The 26,202-nt window shown below is 45.0% G+C and overlaps 1 protein-coding gene across 2 annotated transcripts in view; it reads right to left on the bottom strand.

The window, feature by feature from the left end:
• MGMT (O-6-methylguanine-DNA methyltransferase) overlaps positions 1–26,202 on the bottom strand; it is a 580,807-nt gene that overhangs the window by 70,777 nt on the left and 483,828 nt on the right. For both annotated transcript variants that reach the window (XM_030202962.1, XM_030202963.1), the window contains one exon: positions 15,251–15,390. In XM_030202962.1, coding sequence (XP_030058822.1) covers positions 15,251–15,390 — 140 coding nt within the window. The remainder of the gene's footprint in view (positions 1–15,250; positions 15,391–26,202) is intronic.

Genomic DNA, 26,202 nt, shown 5'->3' with positions numbered 1-26,202 from the left:
GAAAAATCCTCCTCTTACCCATATGAGTAAAATTAAAAAAACAATGAAAAAACAAACTTGCAAATGTTTATAATGTGCAAGGATGGAAAGTTCTATTTGATTGTAGTTATTTTCTATTCCAAGACAATGTATATTTATTTTCACTAGTATGTTCAAAGTTTTATTGTAACAGGAATTTTAGTACTGCTTTAGAGAAAAATATACATAAATACTATTCTAAAAAGGTTGCTTACCTGTAATGGGGGCTCTTTGTAGACCGTAGGATAAATCAGACACATGTGAGTGATGTCATCTGATCTTCTAGTGGAATCTTTCCTTGAAGCCAGAAGAATATGATATGTGATACCAGGCAGATTCAGTGAACTGAGCACTACACTCTCAATATCCAGGCTGTGAGAGCGAGGGTCCTAATGTTGGTTACCCTCCAGCTTTCGTCCAATATCTAACCTTCCTTTTTTCTCTAAGATTATGGAGAAATTAGTCCACTCTAAGCTAGGACAACACATTGAACACAGCAATGTCCTCCATCCTTATCAATCAGACTTCCATCCCAATCACAGCACCAGGACACTGCTATTAGCTCTATACGACCTTATCTGTACCTCTCTAGATCTATACTGTTCTGTGATCTCGGTTTCTCAACCTATCTTTGGCTTTCAGTTTGGTAGATCACAGGCTTCTGCCCGGCCACCTTCACTCCATTGGCATCTCTGGCATGATCCTTTGCTGGTTCTCCAGCTATCTCACAAACTGCTCCTACCAACTTGCCTTTCTCTATGTCATCACTTCCTCTACTTTCTGAAGTACCACAGGGTTCTTTTCCTCTTGCCTACCTTCTTTAAAATCTTTCAGGCACCGCTGCACACCATCATCCAAGACCATACTTGCACTCCCTTCTGCTATGCTGACGATATATAGATTTTCTGTAGGGTCTCAGATGCCTCCTCCATTACTTGTCTCAATTACTGTTGACCATGTTTCGGCATGGCTCAAATTTAATCTTCTTATTCCACCAAATGTAAAGCTATTCTCTTCCCATCTTCCCATAATGTGTCTCTCCCTGTCCCTTCCCTGAATGAGCACCCACTCTTGTTTCAAGAATCAGTTAAAATTCCGGAAATTATATCTTATATTCTCACCTTCAAGCCTCAAATCGATGCAGTTCTTTTCTCTTCTTTTTTTGCACTTCACTGGGTTTGATCTGGTTGCCCCTCCCTTCTGGACACTCTACTGTGCACTCTTAATCCTTGCAATTGTCATTTCCCACTTTGATTACTTTAATGCTCTTTATGTCGGTCTTCCCCTTTATTCTCTCAAACGCCTCCAACTAGTTCAATTCACTGCTGTCAAACTTTTAACACAACGCTCACCAGTTACTACTACTACTACTATTTAGCACAAACATAGAAGAAAGACAGTCCCTGCTCAAAGAGCTTACAATCTAATAGACAAAAAATAAAGTAAGCAAATCAAATCAATTAATGTGTACAGGAAGGAGGCGAGGAGGGTAGGTGGAGGCGAGTGGTTACGAGTCAAAAGCAATGTTAAAGAGGTGGGCTTTCAGTCTAGATTTAAAAGTGGCCAAGGATGGGGTAAGACGTATGGGCTCAGGAAGTTTATTCCAGGCGTGCAGCGAGACAGAAGGCGTGAAGTCTGGAGTTGGCAGTAGTGGAGAAGGGAACAGATAAGAAGGATTTATCCATGGAGCAGAGTGCACAGGAAGGGGTGTAGGGAAGGACGAGTGTGGAGAGATACTGGGGAGCAGCAGAGTGAGTACATTTATAGGTTAGTAGAAGAAGTTTGAACAGGATGCGAAAACGGATAGGGAGCCAGTGAAGCGACTTGAGGAGAGGGGTAGTATGAGTAAAGCGACCCTGGCGGAAGATGAGATGGGCAGCAGAGTTTTCAACCGATTGGAGAGGGGAGAGGTGACTAAGTGGGAGGCCAGCAAGAAGCAGTAGTCTAAACGAGAGGTGACAAGGGTGTGGATGAGGGTTTTGGTAGAGTGCTCAGAAATAAAGGGGCAGATTTTACGGATGTTGTAAAGAAAGAAACGACAGGTCTTGGCGATCTGCTGGATATGAGCAGAGAAGGAGAGAGAAGAGTCAAAAATGACCCCAAGGTTTCAAGCTGAGGAGACAAGGGAGAATGAGAGAGCCATCAACAGAAATAGAAAACGGGGGGAGTGGGGAGGTGGGTTTGGGGGGAAAAATGAGAAGCTCGGTTTTGGTCATGTTTAATTTCAGGTGGCGTTGAGACATCCAGACAGCAATGTCAGACAAGCACGCTGAAACTTTGGTTTGGATGCAAGGTGAGATATCAGGGGTAGAAAGGTGGATTTGGGAGTCATCAGCATAGAGATGGTAGAAAAAGCCATGGGATGAGATTAATGAACCAAGGGAAGAAGTGTAGATAGAAAAGAGGAGGGGACCATACCTCCGCTAAATAAGATTTACTATATTCCTGTTAGAAATGAGGGTCAAGGTCCTGTTGAAGATAATCTTGATTTGCAAAATATCTCTGATATTTTAGAACAATCCTCGGACATAATAGTGAACAGAACTACAGTCATTGTATCGCTCGTTTTTGAGCGAGATTATAATACTATCTTAAGACTACTTTAAAAACCTTAAGTCACAATTTTATGGTGCTAAGGTTTGGGTATACCCTGACGTTACTAAGTCAACTCAGCAAAAAAGGAAGCAATTTCTTTCTTTAAAACAAAATACAATTGACATTGGAGCTTCCTTTTTTTCTTGCATATCCGTGCAAATGCGTGGTCAAGCTGGCTCAAACAAAATAAACATTCTTTTCACCGGAACAGCTAAAAGTGTTTATAGAGATGAAGAAAGTGAAGTGAAAAGTAATGAAGCACTGGTTAATAACAGCCTATATCTATGAGATTATTCTTTTTTTTTTGATCTTCTCTAACTCTTTTCTCTCTCACATCACCATTGAGGTCTAAGAAAGGCTGTAAAATATTATTTTGTATAAATGTACCAATAGATATTTTTCTTTAGAGTGTTAAATACTTTGTTAGTATGAATGGAACATTATTCTTTTATATTAATTTTTGCCTGTATTTCTCTTACAAGGTTTATCCTTGTTAAAAATGTATTAAAATTATAAATAAATTAAAAAAAAAAAGAGGAGGGGACCAAGAACAGAACCCTGAGGTATGCCGACAGGCAGAGGGATAGAAGTAGAAGAGGATCCACTAGAGTGAACACTGAAGGTGCAGAGGGAGAGGTAGGAAGAGAACCAGGAAAGGACAGAGTTCAATCATGTCACTACCCTTCTCGTTCTGAACATTGGCTTCCCATCTCTGCCTGCATCAAATGCAAACTTCTCCTACTGGTTAGCAAGTCCAAGCTGCCCCCTACCTCTTCTTACCTCAATAATCTCCTTATCCCCTATGCTCCTCTCTGCAGCCTTCGCTCAGCTGATAACCACTTCCTCACACTTCCTTCACTCTCAATTATTCTTCTCACTGCCTTCAGTTATCTGGGCCCCAAACTTTGGAATGCCTTACTGCTCCACATCAGAAATCAGTCTACCCTCCCCTCCTTTATGAAGGCCTTAAAAATCCATCTTTTCTCCACTGCCTTTGCCTGTACTACCCTCCCCCTTCCTCAGGCTTAACTCTTTTCCTCCAGTCTTAATCTCTTATGTAAACCGCTTTAATGCCTATATGTAAGCAGCTAGAGGTATATCAAGAGTGTGTAAAACAGAATTCCCTGATTTTGTATGATGAGAGATGGAGAATCCCCTATTCTGACAGACATTTTTATGGATAACTCCAAAAGGAGCAAGAACCAGCTGTGTCTTTGCTAAGTTTCAGTAGAGGCTTTCAAACTAGAGGAACCAAAGGAGACACAAATTGGAAAACATTTCACACTAGTTTTTTTTTGTTACATTTCTACCCCGCGCTTTTCCCACTCATGGCAGGCTCAATGCGGCTTACATGGGGCAATGGAGGGTTAAGTGACTTGCCCAGAGTCACAAGGAGCTGCCTGTACTGGGAATCAAACTCAGTTCCTCAGTTCCCCAGGCCCAAAGTCCACCACCCTAACCACTAGGCCACTCCTCCAGTTTGCTTTTTGTCTCTATTCTCAATCAGAATTGTTCAGAGAAGATGCAAACATATCTACTGTGGGTAGACATATTTTGTTTGCTACCCTTCTGTCAGGGGACCCACTCATTGCTTGAAAGACTCAGTCTGTCCATTCCTACTACTATTAGTATTACTTATTGGAGGTATCTCTATAAGTGGGCACCTTAGGTCCCTGATGTGGTGCAATGAGAGCATATTTTATAATAGCATTTATAAATACAGCTGAGAAGAGTAGTGGTCAAACAGCAGATGCCATTATAGAACACTAGCTTAATCCAGTATCAGGGCACCTAAAATCTAGGTGCCCTCAGTTATGAGCCACAGACCTGGTATAACTAAGAAAGCCTAAATGTGGCCACAGCACATATAGCTTACAGTATTCTGTAAGTGGTATAAGTACTACTACTACTACTACGTAACATTTCTAGAGCGCGTAAGTGACAGGACCAACTGTGCCCTTCCTATGCTCTGCCATATGAACGTCCCCTTTGCATTTACATGCTATGCCATGTAAATGTGCCTGTACAGAACAGCACATAGCTTTGTTGCTCTTAAGTGTACACTTACCCCTGAGTGTGCAGGTGTTCTTTACCATCGCATATGCACGTAGCGTGTAAGTGTTGGTGCCCATTTATAGAATTACCTACAGCATTTCTACAGCACTACTAGATAAATGCAGCACTGTACACAAATGTGTAAGAGAGTTTGTCCTTGCTCAACAGAGCCTACAATCTATTCAAGGTAGACAAACAGGACAAATAAGGTATATAGAGTTTAAGTTATTATGGGAATGATTAAAACAACATGGGTATTGAACAGGTGAATAAGAGGTTAAGAGTTAAAGGCAGACTCAGAAAGGTAGGCTTTTAGAAAAATTATCAAATAAATGGGGGCAAGAGGGTGTCCCAGAGCTTAGATGTGAAAGCTGCAACTCCACTTACCTCTGCAATGCTTAAGAAATGCTGCGGGCAAGTTGGAACCCCACCGATTTCTACAGAACCTTACTTCAACACCTTGTTTTGTTCGAAATAGGATGGAGTCTTTTGGGGTTTAGACATCATCCAGTAGTCCTCTGAGTGCAGCTGAGGGTGAGGCGTCATTCTCCCTGCCTCTGGACAGCAACATTTCACTGTTCTCTGAGCTTTGAGAACTGCTGGGAAACCCAGTTGGCCAGTGTGAGAGAGTTACTACGGGAGCTGTTACTACGGGATGCTTGATGACATCAGTGGTACTCTTGTGCAAAATACAGCTGAGAAGAGTAGTGGTCAAACAGCAGTTGGAGGCCTCAGTAAGACCTACTGTTTTTGCTTTAGAGGAGATTTGGAAGACTATAGCTGCTCTTGGTCAAGCAATTACTTCTCAGATGGCTACAGATCACAAAAGGATTGATACATTTGGACTTGTATGATTTCTGGTTAACTGTAGTGCAAAATTCAATACAAACTTTGGAAAATACATAAATCCTTGGAGTCATTGTCTACTTTATGTTATGTTAATATTGTTATGTTCCCCTCAACATCTGTTATAGCTTCGGAGTGGATTGCAATTCAACTTTAACCAGTCAATAGGACTGAGAGCTCACAAGTATAAAATACAACAGAGTAGACATAGAATATCAGCATGCCTTGAATTTCTAACTAGAGAGCACAGACTTTCTAAATAAAATCGTTTAAAAAAAATGTATTAAAAAACCCCCAAACAGCGTGATTTGAGATTTCACAAAAATTAGTAAAGAGTTCCAAATTTGAGAGGGTAATAGTAATTTGGAGACTAACAGGCTTATTTTCAAAAGAGAAGGGCGCCCATCTTTTGACACAAATCGGGAGATGGGCGTCCTTCTCTCAGGGTCGCCCAAATCTGCATAATCGAAAGCCGATATTGGGCATCCCCAACTGCTTTCCATCGAGGGGACGACCAAAGTTCCCAGGGGACATGTCGGAAGCATAGCGAAGGTGGGACTGGGGCGTGCTTAACACATGGGTGTCCTTGGCCGATAATGGAAAAAAGAAGGGCGTCCCTGAAGAACACTTGGCCGACTTTACTTGGTCCATTTTTTCTTGCGACCAAGCCTCAAAAAGGTGCCCGAACTGACCAGATGACCACCGCAGGGAATTGGAGATGACCTCCCCTTACTTCCCCAGTGGTCACTAACCCCCTCCCACCCTAAAAATAAATTTTAAAATATTTTTGCCAGACTCTATGCCAGCCTCAAATGTCATACCCAGCTCCATCACAGCAGTATGCAGGTCCCTGGAGCAGTTTTAGTGGGTACTGAAGGGAACTTCAGGCAGACAGACCTAGGCCCATCACCCCCTACCTGTTACACTTGTGGTGGTACATGTGAGCCCTTCAAAACCCACCACAAACCCACTGTACCCATATCTAGGTGCCCCCCTTCACCCCTTAGGGCTATGGTAGTGTTGTACAGTTGTGGGGAGTGGGTTTTTGGGGGGCTCAGCACACAAGGTAAGGGAGCTATGCACCTAGGAGAAATTTAAGAAGTCCACTGCAGTGCCCCCTAGGGTGCTCGGTTGGTGTCCTGGCATGGGAGGTGGACCAGTGCACTACGAATGCTGGCTCCTCCCATGACCAAATGGCTTGCATTTGGTCGTTTCTGAGATGGGCGTCCTCGGTTTCCATTATGGCCGAAAACCGGGGACGACCATCTCCAAGGATGACTATCTCTTGGGTGTCCCCAACCGTATTAACAAAAGATGGACGCCCATCTTGTTTCAATAATACGGGTTTCCCCACCCCTTCGCGGGGACGTCCTGCGAGGACGCCCTCAGGAAAACTTGGGCGACTCGTTCAATTATGCCCCTCCAAGTGTGAAAATTTGGAAAACACTGCATATTGATTATCTTTGCTATCCGTTTTCGCATCCTGTTCAAACTTCTTCTACTAACCTACAAATGTATTCACTCTGCTGCTCCCCAGTATCTCTCCACACTCTCCTTCCCTACACCCCTTCCCGTGCACTCCGCTCCATGGATAAATCCTTTTTATCTCTTCCCTTCTCCACTACTGCCAACTCCAGACTTCGCGCCTTCTGTCTTGCTGCACCCTACGCCTGGATTAAACTTCCTGAGCCCCTACGTCTTGCCCCATCCTTGGCCACTGTTAAATCTAGACTGAAAGCCCACCTTGTCAGGAGTGCTGGAAGTCAAAATTATTGCTGGACATACTTATATTAATATGAAACCAGCTTGACAATATTAAACCAGCTTCTGACCTCTGAGAACCACCCCCTCCCTCAGGAAGCACTGAGGATGGCACCAAATGGTGGTCAGAGGCCTGACAGCCCTTTGGTTTCTCAATTACTCTTGATTAACATATCGTTTGTTCCATCTGGGAGCAGGGCTTCAGAGCAACAAAGAAAGCCAGACAGTGAGGCTCCATGACTAGTAACTTCAAACAGGACAACCTGTGAAAGTTGTCACCTTTCCTGACTTCAGAAAGTATCTGGAGTTCTGTAAAGAAAATAACTGGGAAGGAGAGAAGTTTTTGATCTCTCTCTGCTCCTGTTCCCGCGCTCTGTTCTTAGTAGGTATAAAGCAGAGCACGGGGGGGGGGGAGGGGGGGGGCACTTCTCTCTCGGTTTCTGAGCCCACAGGGCACGGGACTCTGCTGGGCTGCCTTTGTTTCTTCTTCTTCTTTCTCTGCACACCTCCATCTTTAGCCACCAGAACACAGAGCTCTGGTGGCTGGCAGCTTCTCTCTCTTCCTTTCCCTCTGCACACATATATACCTCTTGCAGCACAACCCCAAGGCTTCTCCCTTCCTCTGAACAAACATCCTATCCTTTCTTTCTCTCCCTTAAACACACACAGATACAGCCCTGTACCAGTTACCTGTACTAAGTGCTGTGAGCCAATACATATATGCAAATATAATATACTTTATATATCCAAATCCGTGTGGATTGCGTATTCTTTGGGAACCCATTGCCTCTGTGAACTGGACCCCGGGACCACCCTAGACAACGATAGCTGACACACCTCTTTAACATTGCTTTTGACTCGTAACCACTTGTAACCACTCGCCTCCACCTACCCTCCCCTCTCCTCCTTCCTGTACACATTAATTGATTTGATTACTTTATTTTTTGTCTATTAGATTGTAAGCTCTTTGAGCAGGGACTATCTTTCTTCTATGCTTGTGCAGCGCTGCGTACGCCTTGTAGCGCTATAGAAATGCTAAATAGTAGTAGTAGTAGTGCTAGGATTCCAAGAATTTCAGTGCATGGTATGTTGGAAATCTTGAAAGTTGTTCCTCAAACACTACTGTCAGTTTCTTGAGTTTTCTACCTACCATCTCCTAAGAGAAAACCTGAAGAGGAAGGGGATGATGTCTTCTCCCCTAAGATATTTTTGGATCTGACTGCCTTTTTGGAGTCCTGTAAAGAAGGTGCAGCTATACCAGTCACTCTCCTACTGACTTTTACCTTGGAATATGATAGGGACTGGATATTAAAGATGTACTTTGGATACCATACTGCTATTTTTTATTCTTTAAAAGTACAGTTTTTTTCTGATGTTGCATAAGCCACGCACAAGCACTATAGACAGTTTGTGTTCATGGCCTTAGGAGATTTGTTTTTCATTAAATTTCTGTGAAAATGTGTAGTTAAACACCAATCTCAATTTTATATTTTTTCGAATCCTCTCAATTGACTTTGTTCTTGAGCAATAAGATTGTGATAACTGCATAGGTCCCTTTGACCAGTGCAGAAGAACCTCAGCTGTAGGAATTATAGTGTCTCATTTAAGGATTTATTAGGCAGGTGACATTATAATTGTTATTCTGCAGTATCATTTTCCACAATAATTATTTTAAAATAACCTTCCAATAAAGCGAATGCTACATACCTGTAGAAGGTATTCTCCGAGGACAGCAGGCTGATTGTTCTCACTGATGGGGTTGACGTCCTCGGCAGCCCCCTCCATCGGAAAGTTTACTAGCAAAGGCCTTTGCTAGTCCTCGCGCGCCCATGCGCATCACGCATGCGCGGCCGTCTTCCCGCCCGAAACCGGCTCGAGCCGGCCAGTCCAGTATGTAGCAAGACAATACACTTCAAGGGAAGACTCAACTCCAAAGGGGAGGCGGGCGGGTTTGTGAGAACAATCAGCCTGCTGTCCTCGGAGAATACCTTCTACAGGTATGTAGCATTCGCTTTCTCCGAGGACAAGCAGGCTGCTTGTTCTCACTGATGGGGTATCCCTAGCCCCCAGGCTCACTCAAAACAACAACCATGGTCAATTGGGCCTCGCAACGGCGAGGACATTAATGAGATTGACCTAAAAAATTTACCAACTAACTGAGAGTGCAGCCTGGAACAGAACAAACAGGGCCCTCGGGGGGTGGAGTTGGATCCTAAAGCCCAAACAGGTTCTGAAGAACTGACTGCCCGAACCGACTGTCGCGTCGGGTATCCTGCTGCAGGCAGTAATGAGATGTGAATGTGTGGACAGATGACCACGTCGCAGCTTTGCAAATTTCTTCAATAGAGGCTGACTTCAAGTGGGCTACCGACGCTGCCATGGCTCTAACATTATGAGCCGTGACATGACCCTCAAGAGCCAGCCCCGCCTGGGCGTAAGCGAAGGAAATGCAATCTGCTAGCCAATTGGATATGGTGCGTTTCCCTACAGCCACTCCCCTCCTATTGGGGTCAAAAGAAACAAACAATTGGGCGGACTGTCTGTTGGGCTGTGTCCGCTCCAGGTAGAAGGCCAATGCTCTCTTGCAGTCCAATGTGTGCAGCTGACGTTCAGCAGGGCAGGAATGAGGACGGGGAAAAAATGTTGGCAAGACAATTGACTGGTTCAGATGGAACTCCGACACAACCTTTGGCAGGAACTTAGGGTGAGTGCGGAGGACTACTCTGTTATGATGAAATTTGGTGTACGGGGCCTGGGCTACCAGGGCCTGAAGCTCACTGACTCTACGAGCTGAAGTAACTGCCACCAAGAAAATGACCTTCCAGGTCAAGTACTTCAGATGGCAGGAATTCAGTGGCTCAAAAGGAGGTTTCATCAGCTGGGTGAGAACGACATTGAGATCCCATGACACTGTAGGAGGCTTGACAGGGGGCTTTGACAAAAGCAAACCTCTCATGAAGCGAACAACTAAAGGCTGTCCTGAGATCGGCTTACCTTCCACACGGTAATGGTATGCACTGATTGCACTAAGGTGAACCCTTACAGAGTTGGTCTTGAGACCAGACTCAGACAAGTGCAGAAGGTATTCAAGCAGGGTCTGTGTAGGACAAGAGCGAGGATCTAGGGCCTTGCTGTCACACCAGACGGCAAACCTCCTCCAATGGGAGAAGTAACTTCTCTTAGTGGAGTCTTTCCTGGAAGCAAGCAAGATGCGGGAGACACCCTCTGACAGACCCAAAGAGGCAAAGTCTATGCCCTCAACATCCAGGCCGTGAGAGCCAGAGACTGGAGGTTGGGATGCAGAAGCGCCCCCTCGTCCTGTGTGATGAGGGTCGGAAAACACTCCAATCTCCACGGTTCTTCGGAGGATAACTCCAGAAGAAGGGGGAACCAGATCTGACGCGGCCAAAAAGGAGCAATCAGAATCATGGTGCCTCGGTCTTGCTTGAGTTTCAACAAAGTCTTCCCCACCAGAGGGATGGGAGGATAAGCATACAGCAGGCCCTCCCCCCAATCCAGGAGGAAGGCATCCGATGCCAGTCTGCCGGGGGCCTGAAGCCTGGAACAGAACTGAGGGACTTTGTGGTTCACTCGAGATGCGAAGAGATCCACCAAGGGGGTGCCCCACGCTTGGAAGATCTGGCGCACCACTCTGGAGTTGAGCGACCACTCGTGAGGTTGCATAATCCGGCTCAGTCTGTCGGCCAGACTGTTGTTTACGCCTGCCAGATATGTGGCTTGGAGCACCATGCCTTGACGGCGAGCCCAGAGCCACATGCTGACGGCTTCCTGACACAGGGGGCGAGATCCGGTGCCCCCCTGCTTGTTGACATAGTACATGGCAACCTGGTTGTCTGTCTGAATTTGGATAATTTGGTGGGACAGCCGATCTCTGAAAGCCTTCAGAGCGTTCCAGATCGCTCGCAACTCCAGAAGACTGATCTGTAGATCGCGTTCTTGGAGGGACCAACTTCCTTGGGTGTGAAGCCCATCGACATGAGCTCCCCATCCCAGGAGAGACGCATCCGTGGTCAGCACTTTTTGCGGCTGAGGAATTTGGAAGGGACGTCCCAGAGTCAAATTGGAGCAAATCGTCCACCAATACAGGGATTTGAGAAAACTCGTGGACAGGTGGATCACGTCCTCTAGACCCCCAGCGGCCTGATACCACTGGGAGGCTAGGGTCCATTGAGCAGATCTCATGCGAAGGCGGGCCATGGGAGTCACATGAACTGTGGAGGCCATGTGGCCCAGCAATCTCAACATCTGCCGAGCTGTGATCTGCTGGGACGCACGCACCCGCGAGACGAGGGACAACAAGTTGTTGGCTCTCGCCTCTGGGAAATAGGCGCGAGCCGTCCGAGAATCCAGCAGGGCTCCTATGAATTCGAGTTTCTGCACTGGGAGAAGATGGGACTTTGGGTAATTTATCACAAACCCCAGTAGCTCCAGGAGGCGAATAGTCATCTGCATGGACTGCAGGGCTCCTGCCTCGGATGTGTTCTTCACCAGCCAATCGTCGAGATATGGGAACACGTGCACCCCCAGCCTGCGAAGTGCCGCTGCTACCACAGCTAGGCACTTTGTGAACACCCTGGGCGCAGAGGCGAGCCCAAAGGGTAGCACACAGTACTGGAAGTGGCGTGTGCCCAACTGAAATCGCAGATACTGTCTGTGAGCTGGCAGTATCGGGATGTGTGTGTAGGCATCCTTCAAGTCCAGAGAGCATAGCCAATCGTTTTGCTGAATCATGGGGAGAAGGGTGCCCAGGGAAAGCATCCTGAACTTTTCTTTTACGAGATATTTGTTCAGGGCCCTTAGGTCTAGGATGGGACGCATCCCCCCTGTTTTCTTTTCCACAAGGAAGTACCTGGAATAGAATCCCAGCCCTTCTTGCCCGGATGGCACGGGCTCGACCGCATTGGCGCCGAGAAGGGCGGAGAGTTCCTCTGCAAGTACCTGCTTGTGCTGGAAGCTGTAAGACTGAGCTCCCGGTGGACAATTTGGAGGTTTTGAGGCCAAATTGAGGGTGTATCCTTGCCGGACTATTTGGAGAACCCACTGATCGGAGGTTATGAGAGGCCACCTTTGGTGAAAAGCTTTCAACCTCCCCCCGACCGGCAGGTCGCCCGGCACTGACACTTGTATGTCGGCTATGCTCTGCTGGAGCCAGTCAAAAGCTCGCCCCTTGCTTTTGCTGGGGAGCCGCGGGGCCTTGCTGAGGCGCACGCTGCTGACGAGAGCGAGCGCGCTGGGGCTTAGCCTGGGCCGCAGGCTGTCGGGAAGGAGGATTGTACCTACGCTTACCAGAAGCATAGGGACCAGTCTTCCTTCCCCCGAAAAATCTTCTACCTGTAGAGGTAGAGGCTGAAGGCTGCCGGCGGGAGAACTTGTCGAATGCGGTGTCCCGCTGGTGGAGAGACTCTACCACCTGCTCGACTTTTTCTCCAAAAATGTTGTCCGCACGGCAAGGCGAGTCCGCAATCCGCTGCTGGAGTCTATTCTCCAGGTCGGCGGCACGCAGCCATGAGAGCCTGCGCATCACCACACCTTGAGCAGCGGCCCTGGATGCAACATCAAAAGTGTCATAAACTCCTCTGGCCAGGAATTTTCTGCACGCCTTCAGCTGCCTGACCACCTCCTGAAAAGGCTTGGCTTGCTCAGGGGGAAGAGCATCAACCAAGCCCGCCAACTGCCGCACATTGTTCCGCATGTGTATGCTCGTGTAGAGCTGGTAAGACTGGATCTTGGCCACGAGCATAGAAGAATGGTAGGCCTTCCTCCCAAAGGAGTCTAAGGTTCTAGGGTCTTTGCCCGGGGGCGCCGAAGCATGCTCCCTAGAACTCTTAGCCTTCTTTAGGGCCAGATCCACAACTCCAGAGTCATGAGGCAACTGAGTGCGCATCAGCTCTGGGTCCCCATGGATCCGGTACTGGGACTCAATCTTCTTGGGAATGTGGGGATTACTTAGTGGCTTGGTCCAGTTCGCAAGCAATGTCTTTTTCAGGACATGGTGCAAGGGAACAGTGGACGCTTCCTTAGGTGGAGAAGGATAGTCCAGGAGCTCAAACATTTCAGCCCTGGGCTCGTCCTCCACAACCACCGGGAAGGGGATGGCCGTAGACATCTCCCGGACAAAGGAAGCAAAAGACAGACTCTCGGGAGGAGAAAGCTGTCTCTCAGGAGAGGGAGTGGGATCAGAAGGAAGATCCTCAGACTCCTCGTCAGAGAAATATCTGGGGTCCTCCTCTTCTTCCCACGAGGCCTCACCCTCGGTGTCAGACACAAGTTCACGAACCTGTGTCTGCAACCTCGCCCTGCTCGACTCGGTGGAACCCCGTCCACGGTGGGGGCGTCGAGAGGTAGACTCCCTTGCCCGCATCGGCGAAGCTCCCTCCGCCGACGTAGTCGGGGAGCCTTCCTGGGAGGTGGCCGCGGTCGGCACCGCACGCGGTACCGACGTCGGGGACCTCAACCTGGGCGATGGGCCAGCCGGCGCCACGCTCGACGGTACCGGAGGCGCAAGCACCGCCGGTACCGGAGGGGTAGGGCGCAACAGCTCTCCCAGAATCTCTGGGAGAACGGCCCGGAGGCTCTCGTTTAGAGCGGCTGCAGAGAAAGGCTGAGAGGCCGATGCAGGCGTCGACGCCAGAACCTGTTCCGGGCGAGGAGGCTGTTCCGGGCTGTCCAGAGTGGAGCGCATCGACACCTCCTGAACAGAGGGTGAGCGGTCCTCTCGGTGCCGATGCCTGCTGGGTGCCGAATCCCTCGGCGACCCAGAGCTCTCGGTGCCGACATGGGGAGGAGACCGGTGTCGATGCTTCTTCGACTTCTTCCGAAGCATGTCACCGGAGCTCCCCGGCACCGACGAGGAGGACGTAGAATCCATCCGTCGCTTCCTCGGGGCCGAGACCGAAGAGGGTCGATCCCGGGGGGGCTGTACCGCAGGAGCCCTCAGGGTAGGAGGAGACCCACCCGAAGGCTCACCGCCACCAGCAGGGGAATGGACAGCCCTCACCTGCACTCCTGACGATGCACCTCCGTCCGACGACATCAGCAGACGAAGTCTCGGTACCACCGACGTCGATACAGTCGCCCGATGCCTCGATGCAGTCGATGGAGCGGCAGCCAAGGAAGATGGTCCGGACGCTGACGACGTCGATGCACTCGATGCCTCCGGTGCTGATGAAGAGCCCGAGAACAAAACGTTCCACTGGGCTAATCTCGCTACCTGAGTCCGCCTTTGTAACAGGGAACACAGACTGCAGTTCTGAGGGCGGTGCTGGGCCCCTAGACACTGAAGACACGCAGAGTGCCTATCAGTGAGCGAGATTACCCGGGCGCACTGGGTGCACTTCTTGAAGCCGCTGGAAGGCTTCGATGTCATGGGCGGAAAAATCACGCCGGCGAAATCAAAAGCCGAAATGGCGAAAATTGAAGCACCAAAATTTAGAGGGAGAAAAATCTCGACCGAGGCCAAAAGAGGCCTACCCCGACAACGAAAGAAAACTTACGGGGCAAAAACTGAGAAATACGGGAAGGGCAGAAAACCCGAAAGGGTCTTCCGGAACACTACCGGAGCGCTTCCCGAACTTTTTCAAGGAAAAAAGGACAAAAACACGTCGAAAAGGACGCGCGAGGTCGACTCTCTGGGGCACGAACGGCGTAACACGACCGTACCGAGTGCGGACGAAAGAAGACTGGCCGGCTCGAGCCGGTTTCGGGCGGGAAGACGGCCGCGCATGCGCGGTGCGCATGGGCGCACGAGGACTAGCAAAGGCCTTTGCTAGTAAACTTTCCGATGGAGGGGGCTGCCGAGGACGTCAACCCCATCAGTGAGAACAAGCAGCCTGCTTGTCCTCGGAGAATCATAGCTAAAATGTTTTGGCTTAAATATATGCTACTAAATTATTGTTTACATAAATTTATGCTTGAATCTAAACATTCTCTAATGTAAAAATTGACAAAAACTTACAGGGTTGCTTTTCATTGCTCCTCCCACTGCTCTGGCTGCACTGCTATTGCCTGAGAGATCAGCCAGCTTCTTGTAGGTAACAGTCTCTCCAGATTTCACATGCTTAAACAGGATCTCCAGGACTTTTCTGGTGAAAGAATCTGGGGAACATTACAGTTATACATAAATTAAAATGATCATAAATACTGAACCCTTAATGGTGATACATTTAATACAGCATATACCCTGATTCTCCATTTTGCTAATATGCATTATTTGTTAGAACATAAGAACATAAGCATTGCCATACTGGGGCAGACCGAAGGTCCATCAAGCCCAGTATCCTGCTTCCAACAGTGGACAATCCAGGTCACAAGAACCTGGCAAGATCTCAGAATAGGAGAACAGATTTTATGCTGCTTATCCTAGAAATATCACAAAACCGCTAACAGAGTGTGTTCAACAAGTTAGCTATGTAGATAGACTATATAGCTATACTTTTTCTGTGAGGTAGAGTCTCATATAGCTGACACGGCTGTTCTCATTTCACTCTAAGGTGAATCACTTGCTCGTGTTCATTTATTAATCATAGACTCATCCCCCACCTCCTAATAAATTTGATATTCAAATAATGCATAAATCTGCTTATAACATCTTGACCATAACCATTCTCATAACTGTGCACACGACACTTATCTTATGCAAATTGGTGTACTCTTGCACCCCGACAGGTCCCCGTTTCGTAACACTTTATCAAGGGGGAGTATCACCGCATCTGTCGAAAAAAAAAGAAACAGAATGGATTCTACTGTTCTAACTCTCACTCGCTAACTCATTACATTTACCCAATCATGCTCCCAGCTTATCAGATTCCTCACTACAGCGTCTATGTGTGCCTCATCTCTCTCATTACAAAATGGCACCAGCGTACTTTTTACTCATTCAGTACCGGAAACAGCTGACTATTGTTTCTGCTCCCTCCCATCTCTCTACATCACTGTCAATCTCAGAAGAAACAGCCCCCAATGCACATAAGTATTGAGCCCATTAGGTTCCACTGTGCCCAATGTAAAAATCCAGAATATTTCACGTTGTTACATCTTTCTGTTGAAGTCTCCTCCCCTTTTGGACGGAGATACCTGCTCAATTGGCATACATTTATTCGAATAACCATACGATTGATGATCTTAAATGTATGGCAATTGAGCAGGTATCTCCGTCCAAAAGGGGAGGAGACTTCAACAGAAAGATGCTACAACGTGAAACATTCTGGGCGCTGTAGTGAGGAATCTGGTAAGCTGGGAGCATGACTGGGTAAATGTAATGAGTTAGCGAGTGAGAGTTAGAACAGTAGAATCCATTCTGTTTCTTTTTTTTCGACAGATGCGGTGTCAGCTATATGAGACTCTACCTCACAGAAAAAGTATAGATATAGTCTATCTACATAGCTAACTCATTGAACACACTATGTTAGCGGTTTTGTGATATTGTTTGAATTCAGAGGACTGAGTGAGGCCGTAAATTGTTGAACAGTATCCTAGAAATAAGCAGTGGATTTTCCCCAAGACCATCTTAATAATTGCTTATGGACTTTTCTTTTAGGAAATTATCCAAACCTTTTTAAAACCCTGCTAACTAATTTTACCACATTCTCTGATATTTGGTTGATTTTTGTTAGACTTAACATTAATAAATGATTGTTCGAATGAGGTTTCAACATTTTCAGTATTTTCAAGGTCCCTATTTACTAAGTTGCGCTAGCTGTTTAACATGGGAATTAACAGCATGCTGCCACATCAGTAGTTAATACAGTGGGTTAGATCTTAGGGGGCCTTTTACAAAGCCAAACTAGCAATTTTAAGCTAGCAGTAAATGCTGAGACACCCACAGGAATATAATGGGCTTCTCCACATTTAACGCCAGCTGATTTTTGGCACAAGCTAAAAACGCTAGCATGGCTTTGTAAAAGACCCTCTTAGTGTCATAACTGCTACCTTTATATTTTTGTATTTAATTATTAAGCTTTATTAACAGCGTTAATGAAGTGATTCGCCCAAGGAAGTGTACAGCAGGTATAGTTCCAACAAAAAATAACTTACATTGTAGTAACAGCAAGCAATAGTAAAATGACCAAATATTAGAGTATACTACAGACTTAGAATAATCAGGTAAATTTGGAAACAGGCAACTTAAATTCTAGTATTTGCAATAATGTACACGTTATTTGCAATAATGTACAGCACAGCACAGCACTCACATAACAGATATATGATATAAAAGATAAATGATACATCATATTGGGCAGCACAATAGAACATTTATATAATAGATATGATTTTCACAATCTTAGCATAAAGCAACAAAACAACTTACTAGGCAAGCATAGGGGACAAGTGTAGTTGGTACATGTGAAGTGGAATTTTAGAAAGAATGTCTAAATTGACATGTAGATGTCCAAGTTGAGATGCTAGTATCTAAGAACAAGATCCGCTGACATAAAGCTTGTAAATACATGGTGAATTGTTTATGTTTGAACATTCATTTGTAGTGACAGGAAGCATGAACATGCATTTTAGAAAAACATATGTCTAAAATATCAATGGGGCAACATAGGAACTTAAAGATCTGAATGGCTCATACGTTCTCCAGGCTTGCATAAGAGTCGAACAAGCCTGGAGATTATGAGCATTTTATAAGTTAGGGAAGAGGGTAAGGGGGGGGGGGGGGTTGATGTAGGAGGGGAGAAAAATGAAAATACTGTACAATTTAAGGGGTCTTTTACTAAAGATTAGTTCAAGTTCTCTGCAGCAGGGCCCTGCTGCAGACAGCTCGAGCTAATCTTTAGTAAAAGACCTTCTTAGTGACTTGAGTCTCACTCTTCTCTTATATTTTTGTTCTGACTGTTGATTGGATTCAATAAAAACATTTAAAACAATGTCTTTATGGCAGCATGTAACATCTGTTATGAAATGGCAACATAGAGGTTTATGCGCTGGAACCTATGTGGAGGAGTGGCCTAGTGGTTAGGGTGGTGGACTTTGGTCCTGGGGAACTGAGTTCGATTCCCACTTCAGGCACAAGCAGCTCCTTGTGACTCTGGGCAAGTCACCTAACCCTCCATTGCCCCAGGTACAAATAAGTACCTGTATACAATATGTAAGCCACATTGAGCCTGCCATGAGTGGGAAAGCGTGGGGTACAAATGTAACAAAAAAAAAAAACCTAACCAGTTACCTTTGCCATTTTAGAAACAACATGTATTTCTCCTGAAGCTGTCACAGAGCCCAGGGAGGGGGTGGGGTGGGCATCAACCACAGGGGAATGAAGATGACCTCTCTAGATCCTTCCAGTTCAGTGATGCTCAATATGTAAATATGTGGGGCACTCAATAACAACTGAATAGTGCTAACCAACCCTACTAAGGGCTGATTCCAATGTCCCAACATTACCCCTCCCCCCCCCCCCAAAAAAAAATCTTAGGGCCTCTTACAAAGCCGCGCTACTGATTTTCAGTGCAGTAAATGAGAGCAAGCCCATTCAGTACCTATGGGCTTCCTCTCATTTGCCATGCGGGGATCAGTAGCGCAACTTTGTAAAAGAAGCCCTTAGTGAACAAGATAGGCTGATTTATAATATGAGGCGGCCACAACGCGTTCCAAAATTTCTACAGTCCGTTTCCCCAAGAACAAAGTTTTAACAGTTACTTATCTTGAACGTAAAGTTCAGAGATAGCATCCAAAGGTTCTACAAAGCCTTGTTTCTGATCAAAAGACCCTTCCCTCAGGAACCCAGCTTATACTCCAAAAGTGAAAGCCACTGCTGCGTGCTGTTTGAAGGTCACGGGACTGGAAGGCATATTTGATTCTGCATTTCTTGTAAGAACCTGGTTTGGCTATCAGGGAATGAAATGGTGGAATTTGCTCCCCAGGGACATAAGGTGTTTAACAGATTATCTGTCCTTTCGTAAAGGGTTTAAAACGTTTCTCTTCAGCAAATTTCAGCTGACAAAGGGTCAATAATGATAAGTTGTCAAGTTTTGATTTCTGTATGATTTTTTAATACACTTTTTGTCTTCTTCTGAATTCATAGTATTTTAAATTGATTTTATTTGTATTCAACATTGCTCTTTTTTGTATTATGTAGAATATAAACCACATTGAACTGAAAGTACTTTTTGGATAATGTGGGATAGAAGTGCCAATAGTGTTAGTCCACACTATTCTGTAAATGTAATGCATCATTGTAATCTCTCATAACTGTTAAATTGTAAGCCACATTGAATCAAAACTTGTTTTTAGAAAATTGTGGGATACAAGAATGAATGAGTAAATAATCAAACACATAAATGAAAATAAATGAAATGCACATTGGGAAGAATAATCCAAATCATAGTAACTTGATGCTAAGATCCACCTTAGAAATCAGCACCGGAGAAAAAGACCTAGGTGACATTGTAGACAATACGATGAAATCTTCTGCCCAGTGTGTGGTGGTGGTGGCCAAAAAAGCAGGATACTAGGAATTATTAGGAAATGAATAGAAAATAAGACAAAGAATATTATAATGCCTCTATATCACTCTGTGGTATGACCACACCTTCTGTATTGTGTGCAATTCTGGTTGCCATATCTTAAAGATATAGCATAATTAGAAAAGGTTCAAAGAAGAGCGACCAAAATGGTTAATGGGATGGAACTCCTCTCATATGAGGAAAGGCTTAAGAGGTTAGGGACTCTTCAGCGTCAAAAAGAAATGGCTGTGGGGGGATATGATTGAGGTCTACAAAATACTTAGTGATATAGATCGGGTAAACGTAAACTGATATTTTTATAATGCTTTCAAAAAGCAAAGACTAGGGGACACTCAAAGAAGTTACATGGTAGTACTTTTAAAATGAACAGGAGGAAATATTTTTTCACTCAACAAATAGTTAAAGCTCTGGAACTCACTGCCAGAGGATGTGGTATCAGTGGTTAATGTATTTGAGTTTAAAAAAAGATTTGGACAAGTTCCTAGATAAAAGGTCCATAGTCTGCTATTGAGATAGACATGGGGAAAGCCACTACATGTCCCCAGGATCAGTAGCATGAATCTTGCTACTATTTGGGATTCTGTCAGGTACTTGTGACCTGAATTGGCCACTGCTGGAAGCAGGATACTGGGCTAGACAGACCATTGGTCTGATCCAAAATGGCTATTCTTACATCTCACCATTACCCCCTTATATATAAATGGGGAACCCTCCAAAATTCAATACTGATAAGCAAAAGAGACGTGATAATATCAACTGTTGTAAATGTACAATAGCACTACTCTGGAACAGCTCTTGCACAAGTTGGGGAGTTTCAATCCTCTCATCAGAGAGGCCAAGGTCAGAAGGCTCACTACCTGCTGCAATATTCACTATCCACATTGTAAAACCTCCCTAAACGTTTCCTATACCTAGGAATAATAATGTTTTTTTGTTCCTTATTCTAAGAATTCCATGTCTTCACCTCTCCTGTCTGCTTGGAGCAGTCATCCTAAAGGTTCTACTTCCACAGCCTCCTCAGGATCATTTGGGTGCAGATAGTTGGAGAAAGAAGAATTCTTTTTTCTTTTATGCCTATTGGGTTCTAATTTAAACTGTGTGTGCTCTCAGAGAAACTCACTTGCCATTCCCTCTGTGCCCCTCACCCAGCCCACTGCGGACTCACTGGACTCTGGGATTGACTCCCTTTTTCCCTGGGCCTAAAGGACCATTGCTTATTCCTCCCTCTAGCAATGGAATTAGAACTGCCTGGGGTAGCCATCTCTAAAATAGCTAAATCCTGGGCTGCTGCTTCTCTAACCTCTTGGCTCTGCCACAGTACAATAATATGCTGCGCTCTGTGATACCTACACAGCAGCCTGACAAAAAATACTGGGCACACCCATAACAGTTATCACTGAGGATTTGTAGTTACTGCAGGAAAATTTTGCATTTAACATGTACTAACCGCAACACACTAGTGTACCTCAATCACAGAAACCAAAATATGCACCTTTGAGCATGCTGAAAAAGTTCTATAATTATTTAGTCAATTGTACTTTTCCACAAGGGGATACAAATATAAATTACTTTATAATCAAATAGAACAGTGATAGAATTTATGATCAGCCAATCAATATACCATATAAAATAAGGAGGACATCATTTGATAACAGAAATGGAACTTGCAAATAATGTGCCAGATTTTTAAATTCATTCTCTTAAAGTAATAACCCCTTCAATTCAGGCTAATTTCAGTCACTGGTTGTTTTCTTCCTAAGACCAAGCTGTTGCACATTCTGTTGCTTAATTATATATTGAATAATTAGAATTAGCTTACAGTCAGAACAGTTACCCCTCCAAAGTGAATGGGCTGTGTTCGCATTACTGCATGGCTTTGTAAAAGGGGGGAGGGGGAGTTAGTCATGTGCTATTGTCCATAATGGCATGAACAGGTTGCAACCTAGCAATTTCAGTTAACAGCCTGGCTGTGCTTCGTCACTTGACCACAGTTTTAAAACTTTTTTTTTGTTCTAATGGGAACTTAGAATTTCCATACATTTTTATACTACTTTAACACACAATTCAGAAAGCGCCTGTGATGTCAACACAGACACAGAGAATATAACAGCACATAACTGCAAGCAGGGCCGTGCCTAGGGTCTCCGGCGCCCCTCTGCAGTTGGCCCCGCCCCCTTGAAAACGATCGCTACACTACCCGCCCTCTTCTCCCCAGATCCTTTTCCTTTTTTTTTGTTTAAATTTACCTCTGTCCGGCAGCAGCGTAGCGTTAGTGAGAAGGAGGCGGCGCTCCCCCGCCCCGACGTTTCAGTCTTCTCTTCGCTCAGTGTCCCGCCTTCTTCTGACGTCATTTCTGAAGTCAGAAGAAGGCGGAACTGAGCGAAGGGAAGACTGACACGTCGGGGCGGTGGAGCGCCGCCTCCTCACTAACGCTACGCTGCCGCCGGACAGAGGTAAATTTAAACAAACAAAAAAAAAAGGATCTGGGGAGAAGAGGGCGAGGTAAGCATGGTGCGGCGGAGCACCCCCAGAGGATGACACCCTCCTGCCATGCTTACCTCGCTTACCGTGTTGGCACAGCCCTGACTGCAAGGCCTTCTTTCCTTGTGAGGCACAGCCTAATGGTTAGCGAAGTGGCCTATGAACCTGGGAAACTGAGTTTGATTGCTAGTGTGGCTCCTTGTGGCTCCGGAGAAGTCACTTACTCTCTATGGCCCCAGGTACACAAAACTTAGGTGCACTTTTATTAAAACTTAGAATGCTCCAATGGACATTAGCATGTGCTAAATGCTGCACATCCTATTTTATATCTATGGGTCTCACATAGCACTCAGCGCATGCTATTGTTCATTAGTACATGCTAGGCTTTAGTGAAAGAGCAACCTTAGGTTGTAAGTCTGCCAGGGACAGAGTAAGTATCTGTATGTGAGATGTAAAATTATTTGGTTTTACTACAGAAAGCTGGTATATCAAATGCCTGGCCTTTACCTTAACTTTTGCAGACTAGGTAGGCCATATGGTCTTTATCTGTCTTAATGCTTTTCTGTTTCTATTATATGAAGGGAAGGGAAGGCATTGATTGGCAGCCTAGATAGGCCAAACGGTCTTTATCTGCCTTAATTTTTCTCTGTGTCCTTGCCCATTTTTGTCTTCTACTGTAATATATCAGACCCCACCTGTTACCATATTTTCTTGCACTGAATACTTGCCTCTGTTTCATCCTTTAGAATACTGCTCCATTCATCCACCACAATTTCTCTCTCTATATATAAATATTTTATTTACCCTCTTTAGCCTCATTACATGATCGCTTGTTCTATAACTTTATTAACTATGGAAAACAATTGTGTATTTTGTGTTATTACAGTACCTTATACATTGCATCACTCATTTCCCTCTTAACTTTCACAAGCATTCTTGTCCCCACTGCTGCAAAGGATTCCCACAACATAATCTTAGCACTGAAACCAAAAGATTTCAGTTTTGTCACATTAGACCACAGAACTGTTACCCACATGCATTGAATCTCACAAGTGATTCTCTGTAAATACTATGCAGCATGTTATATGCGTTTTCTTCATCTGTTTTCTTCCTGCCATCCTCTCACATAAGACAGTGTGGAGTGATCTTAACATTTTCTCCATTCTCATCTAGAGACTTCTAGAGACTTAAAATAATCCTATGCTTCATAGTGTCCTTTCCCCAGCAGTGTCCTTAAACTTGACCCTGACACAGGCATGGAGTTGCCAAAACATAGTGGTCATTAAAAACAGTGTTATAATTGACTGGACATTTAGCACTCCACTATTGTTTTTTTTGGTTGCTGTCTAAAATAAATATTTTATCACATCTTCTGATTATTGATCATTGCTTTTTTTACCGGTACTGGTCCCTTTTGAGCCAATCAAGAAACTGGTAATTTTAGTTCCTGAAATACAAGACATAGTTGGGAGTGGGCTGGCTATAGCCAGCCTCTGAAGAGGCAGAATAGCTCTTGAGACAGGTGTTTTTCAACCAAAAGGTCAGGCTGGCTTATGATCGACAGCTATTACTTATTTATTTGGACTTTGCTCACACCTTTTTCAGTAGTATTTCAAGGTGAGTTACATTCAGGTACAATGAATATTATTTCCCTGTTGGGCTCACAACCTAAGTTTGTACCTGAGGCAATGAGGGCTTAAGTGACCTGCCAAGATTACAAGGAGCAGCAGTGGGATTTGAACCAGGCACCTCCAAAGGAACCCAGAGAAACAGGAGAGGCAATAGAAGCAGACTGGTGTGCTGTACCCTTGATAGTCAGCTAGATTGCCCTATAATTCTGTAAAAAGGTTAACGAGACAGAAAAAGCACATAGGCACGTGTTACACAAATTCTACAAAGGTACATCAAACTATATGCTTGAGCAAGATTTTTATCCGACTCATACTCATCACTTCAAAAGCATTTGACATAAGATTTAGAAAATAAAATGTTTAGGACCCCTTTAAAAACCAAAAGGGTTATTACTTATAGTTGATGCTTTTAGTCGTCATAATCATTGGTCTGAATTAGAATAAAAAACATATGATTTCTTCATGCTGTTTAAAGTCCAAAATTTCAATGATCTCTCTAAAAAGCAGCTACTCACCTGTAGCAGATGTTCACCAAGGTCAGCAGACCAAGTATTCTCACAGCTGGGTGGCATCATCCAAAGGAGTCCAGTATGGACGCTGACTAGCGATATTAACACAGAACTATCTAGCAGTCTCACCACGCATACACTGCTGCCTTCTCGCTGATGCATGAGAGCAGGTCCCTCAGTCATTTCAAAAAGATAAAGACTACTACTCCAAGCGGAGATGGGAGGTATGTGAGAAAACTTGGCCTGCTGTCCTTGAAGAACACCTACCACAGATGAGTGACTTTGCTTTCTCCAAGAACAAGCAGGACTTCTTATTCTCACAGCTGGAAATTCCTAGCTACCAGGTTCACTGAAAACAACAACAACGCTAGGAATATAGGGACTTGAAACATTGAGGCCTTGAAGCCAATCAAACTAAAAACTAAATATATTCTAGTGAACAAAACTGGGCCTTGGGGGGTGGAGATGGATTCTAGACTCCTAATAAATTCTGTAAAACTGCTTGCCTGAACCTGCTGTTACATCAAGTATCCTGTTCAAGGAAGTAATGAGATTTGAATGTGTGGACTTTGGTCCACTCCAGATACAATGCTTGCTTGCAATCCAAATTATGCAGTACATTCTCGCCAGGATGGGTATGTGGTTTTGGCAGAATGATTGACTGATTAAGATGGAACACCGACACTACCTTAGGAAAGAACTTAGGGTGTATGTGAAGAACTACTCTATTGTGCTGAAACTTAGATTGATCAGCTACTAGATCCTGAAGCTCATTGACCCTGCAAGCTGAAGTGACCGCCATCAGAAATACAACTTTCCAAGTCAAATACTTCAGATGACAGGAATCAAGTGGCTCAAAAGGAGCTTTCATCAGCTGGGTGAGGACAATGTTGAGATCCCATGACACAGTTGCAGGTTTGAGAGGGGGCTTTGTCAATAAGAAAATTCACGTGAAGCAAACTAGAGGCTCTATAGAAATAGGCTTACCTCCTACACAGTGATAAGCACTAATTGCACTGAGATAAACCCTTATAGAGACCACACTCAGAGAGGTGCAGAAAGTATTAAAGCAGTATTTGTGTAGGACAAGTGAAGGGATCTAAGGCCCACCAGATAGCAAACCTCCTCCACTTAAGTAACACCTCTGTGGAGTCTTTCCTGTAAGCCCGCAAGATGTGAGAGACACCCTCAAGCAAATTTAAGATGTCAAATTCTATGCTGTCTACATCAAAGCCATGAGGACCAGGGATTGGGTTTGGGATGTAGAAGTGACCCCTCATTCTGTGTGATGAGAGCTGGAAAACATTCCAATCTCTATGGCTCTTCAGAGGATAACTTCAGAAGAAGAGGGAACTTAATCTGCTTTGGACAATAAGGTGCAATTAGGATCATAGTCCCTGGTCTTGCTTGAGCTTCAGCAAAGTCTTCTCTATAAGAGTAATTGGAAGATATGTGTACAGAAAACCCTTTTCCCAATGTAGAAGAAAGGCATCTGATGCTAGTCTGGCGTGCGATCTGAGCCTGGAGCAGAACTGGGAGACCTTGTTGTTGAGATGAGTGGCAAAAAGATCCACCAAAGGAGTGCCCCACTCTCAGAAGATCTTGCAGGCTATGCCCACAAGAACATAAGTGTTGCCATACTGGGACAGACCGAAGGTCCATCAAGCCCAGCATCCTGTTTCCAACAGTGGCCAATCCAGGTCACAAGTACCTGGCAAGGTCCCAAAACAGTACAATATATTTTGTGCAACTTATCCTAGTAAAGGCTTATGGACTTTTCTTTTAGGAAGATATCCAAACCTTTTATAAACCCCGTTAAGC

This window comes from Microcaecilia unicolor, chromosome 5, assembly GCF_901765095.1.
Source record: "Microcaecilia unicolor chromosome 5, aMicUni1.1, whole genome shotgun sequence".
NCBI classification, from domain to species: Eukaryota; Metazoa; Chordata; class Amphibia; order Gymnophiona; family Siphonopidae; genus Microcaecilia; species Microcaecilia unicolor.
The sequence above is the reverse complement of the archived record's forward strand: the minus strand, read 5'-3'. Positions and strand labels throughout refer to the sequence as shown.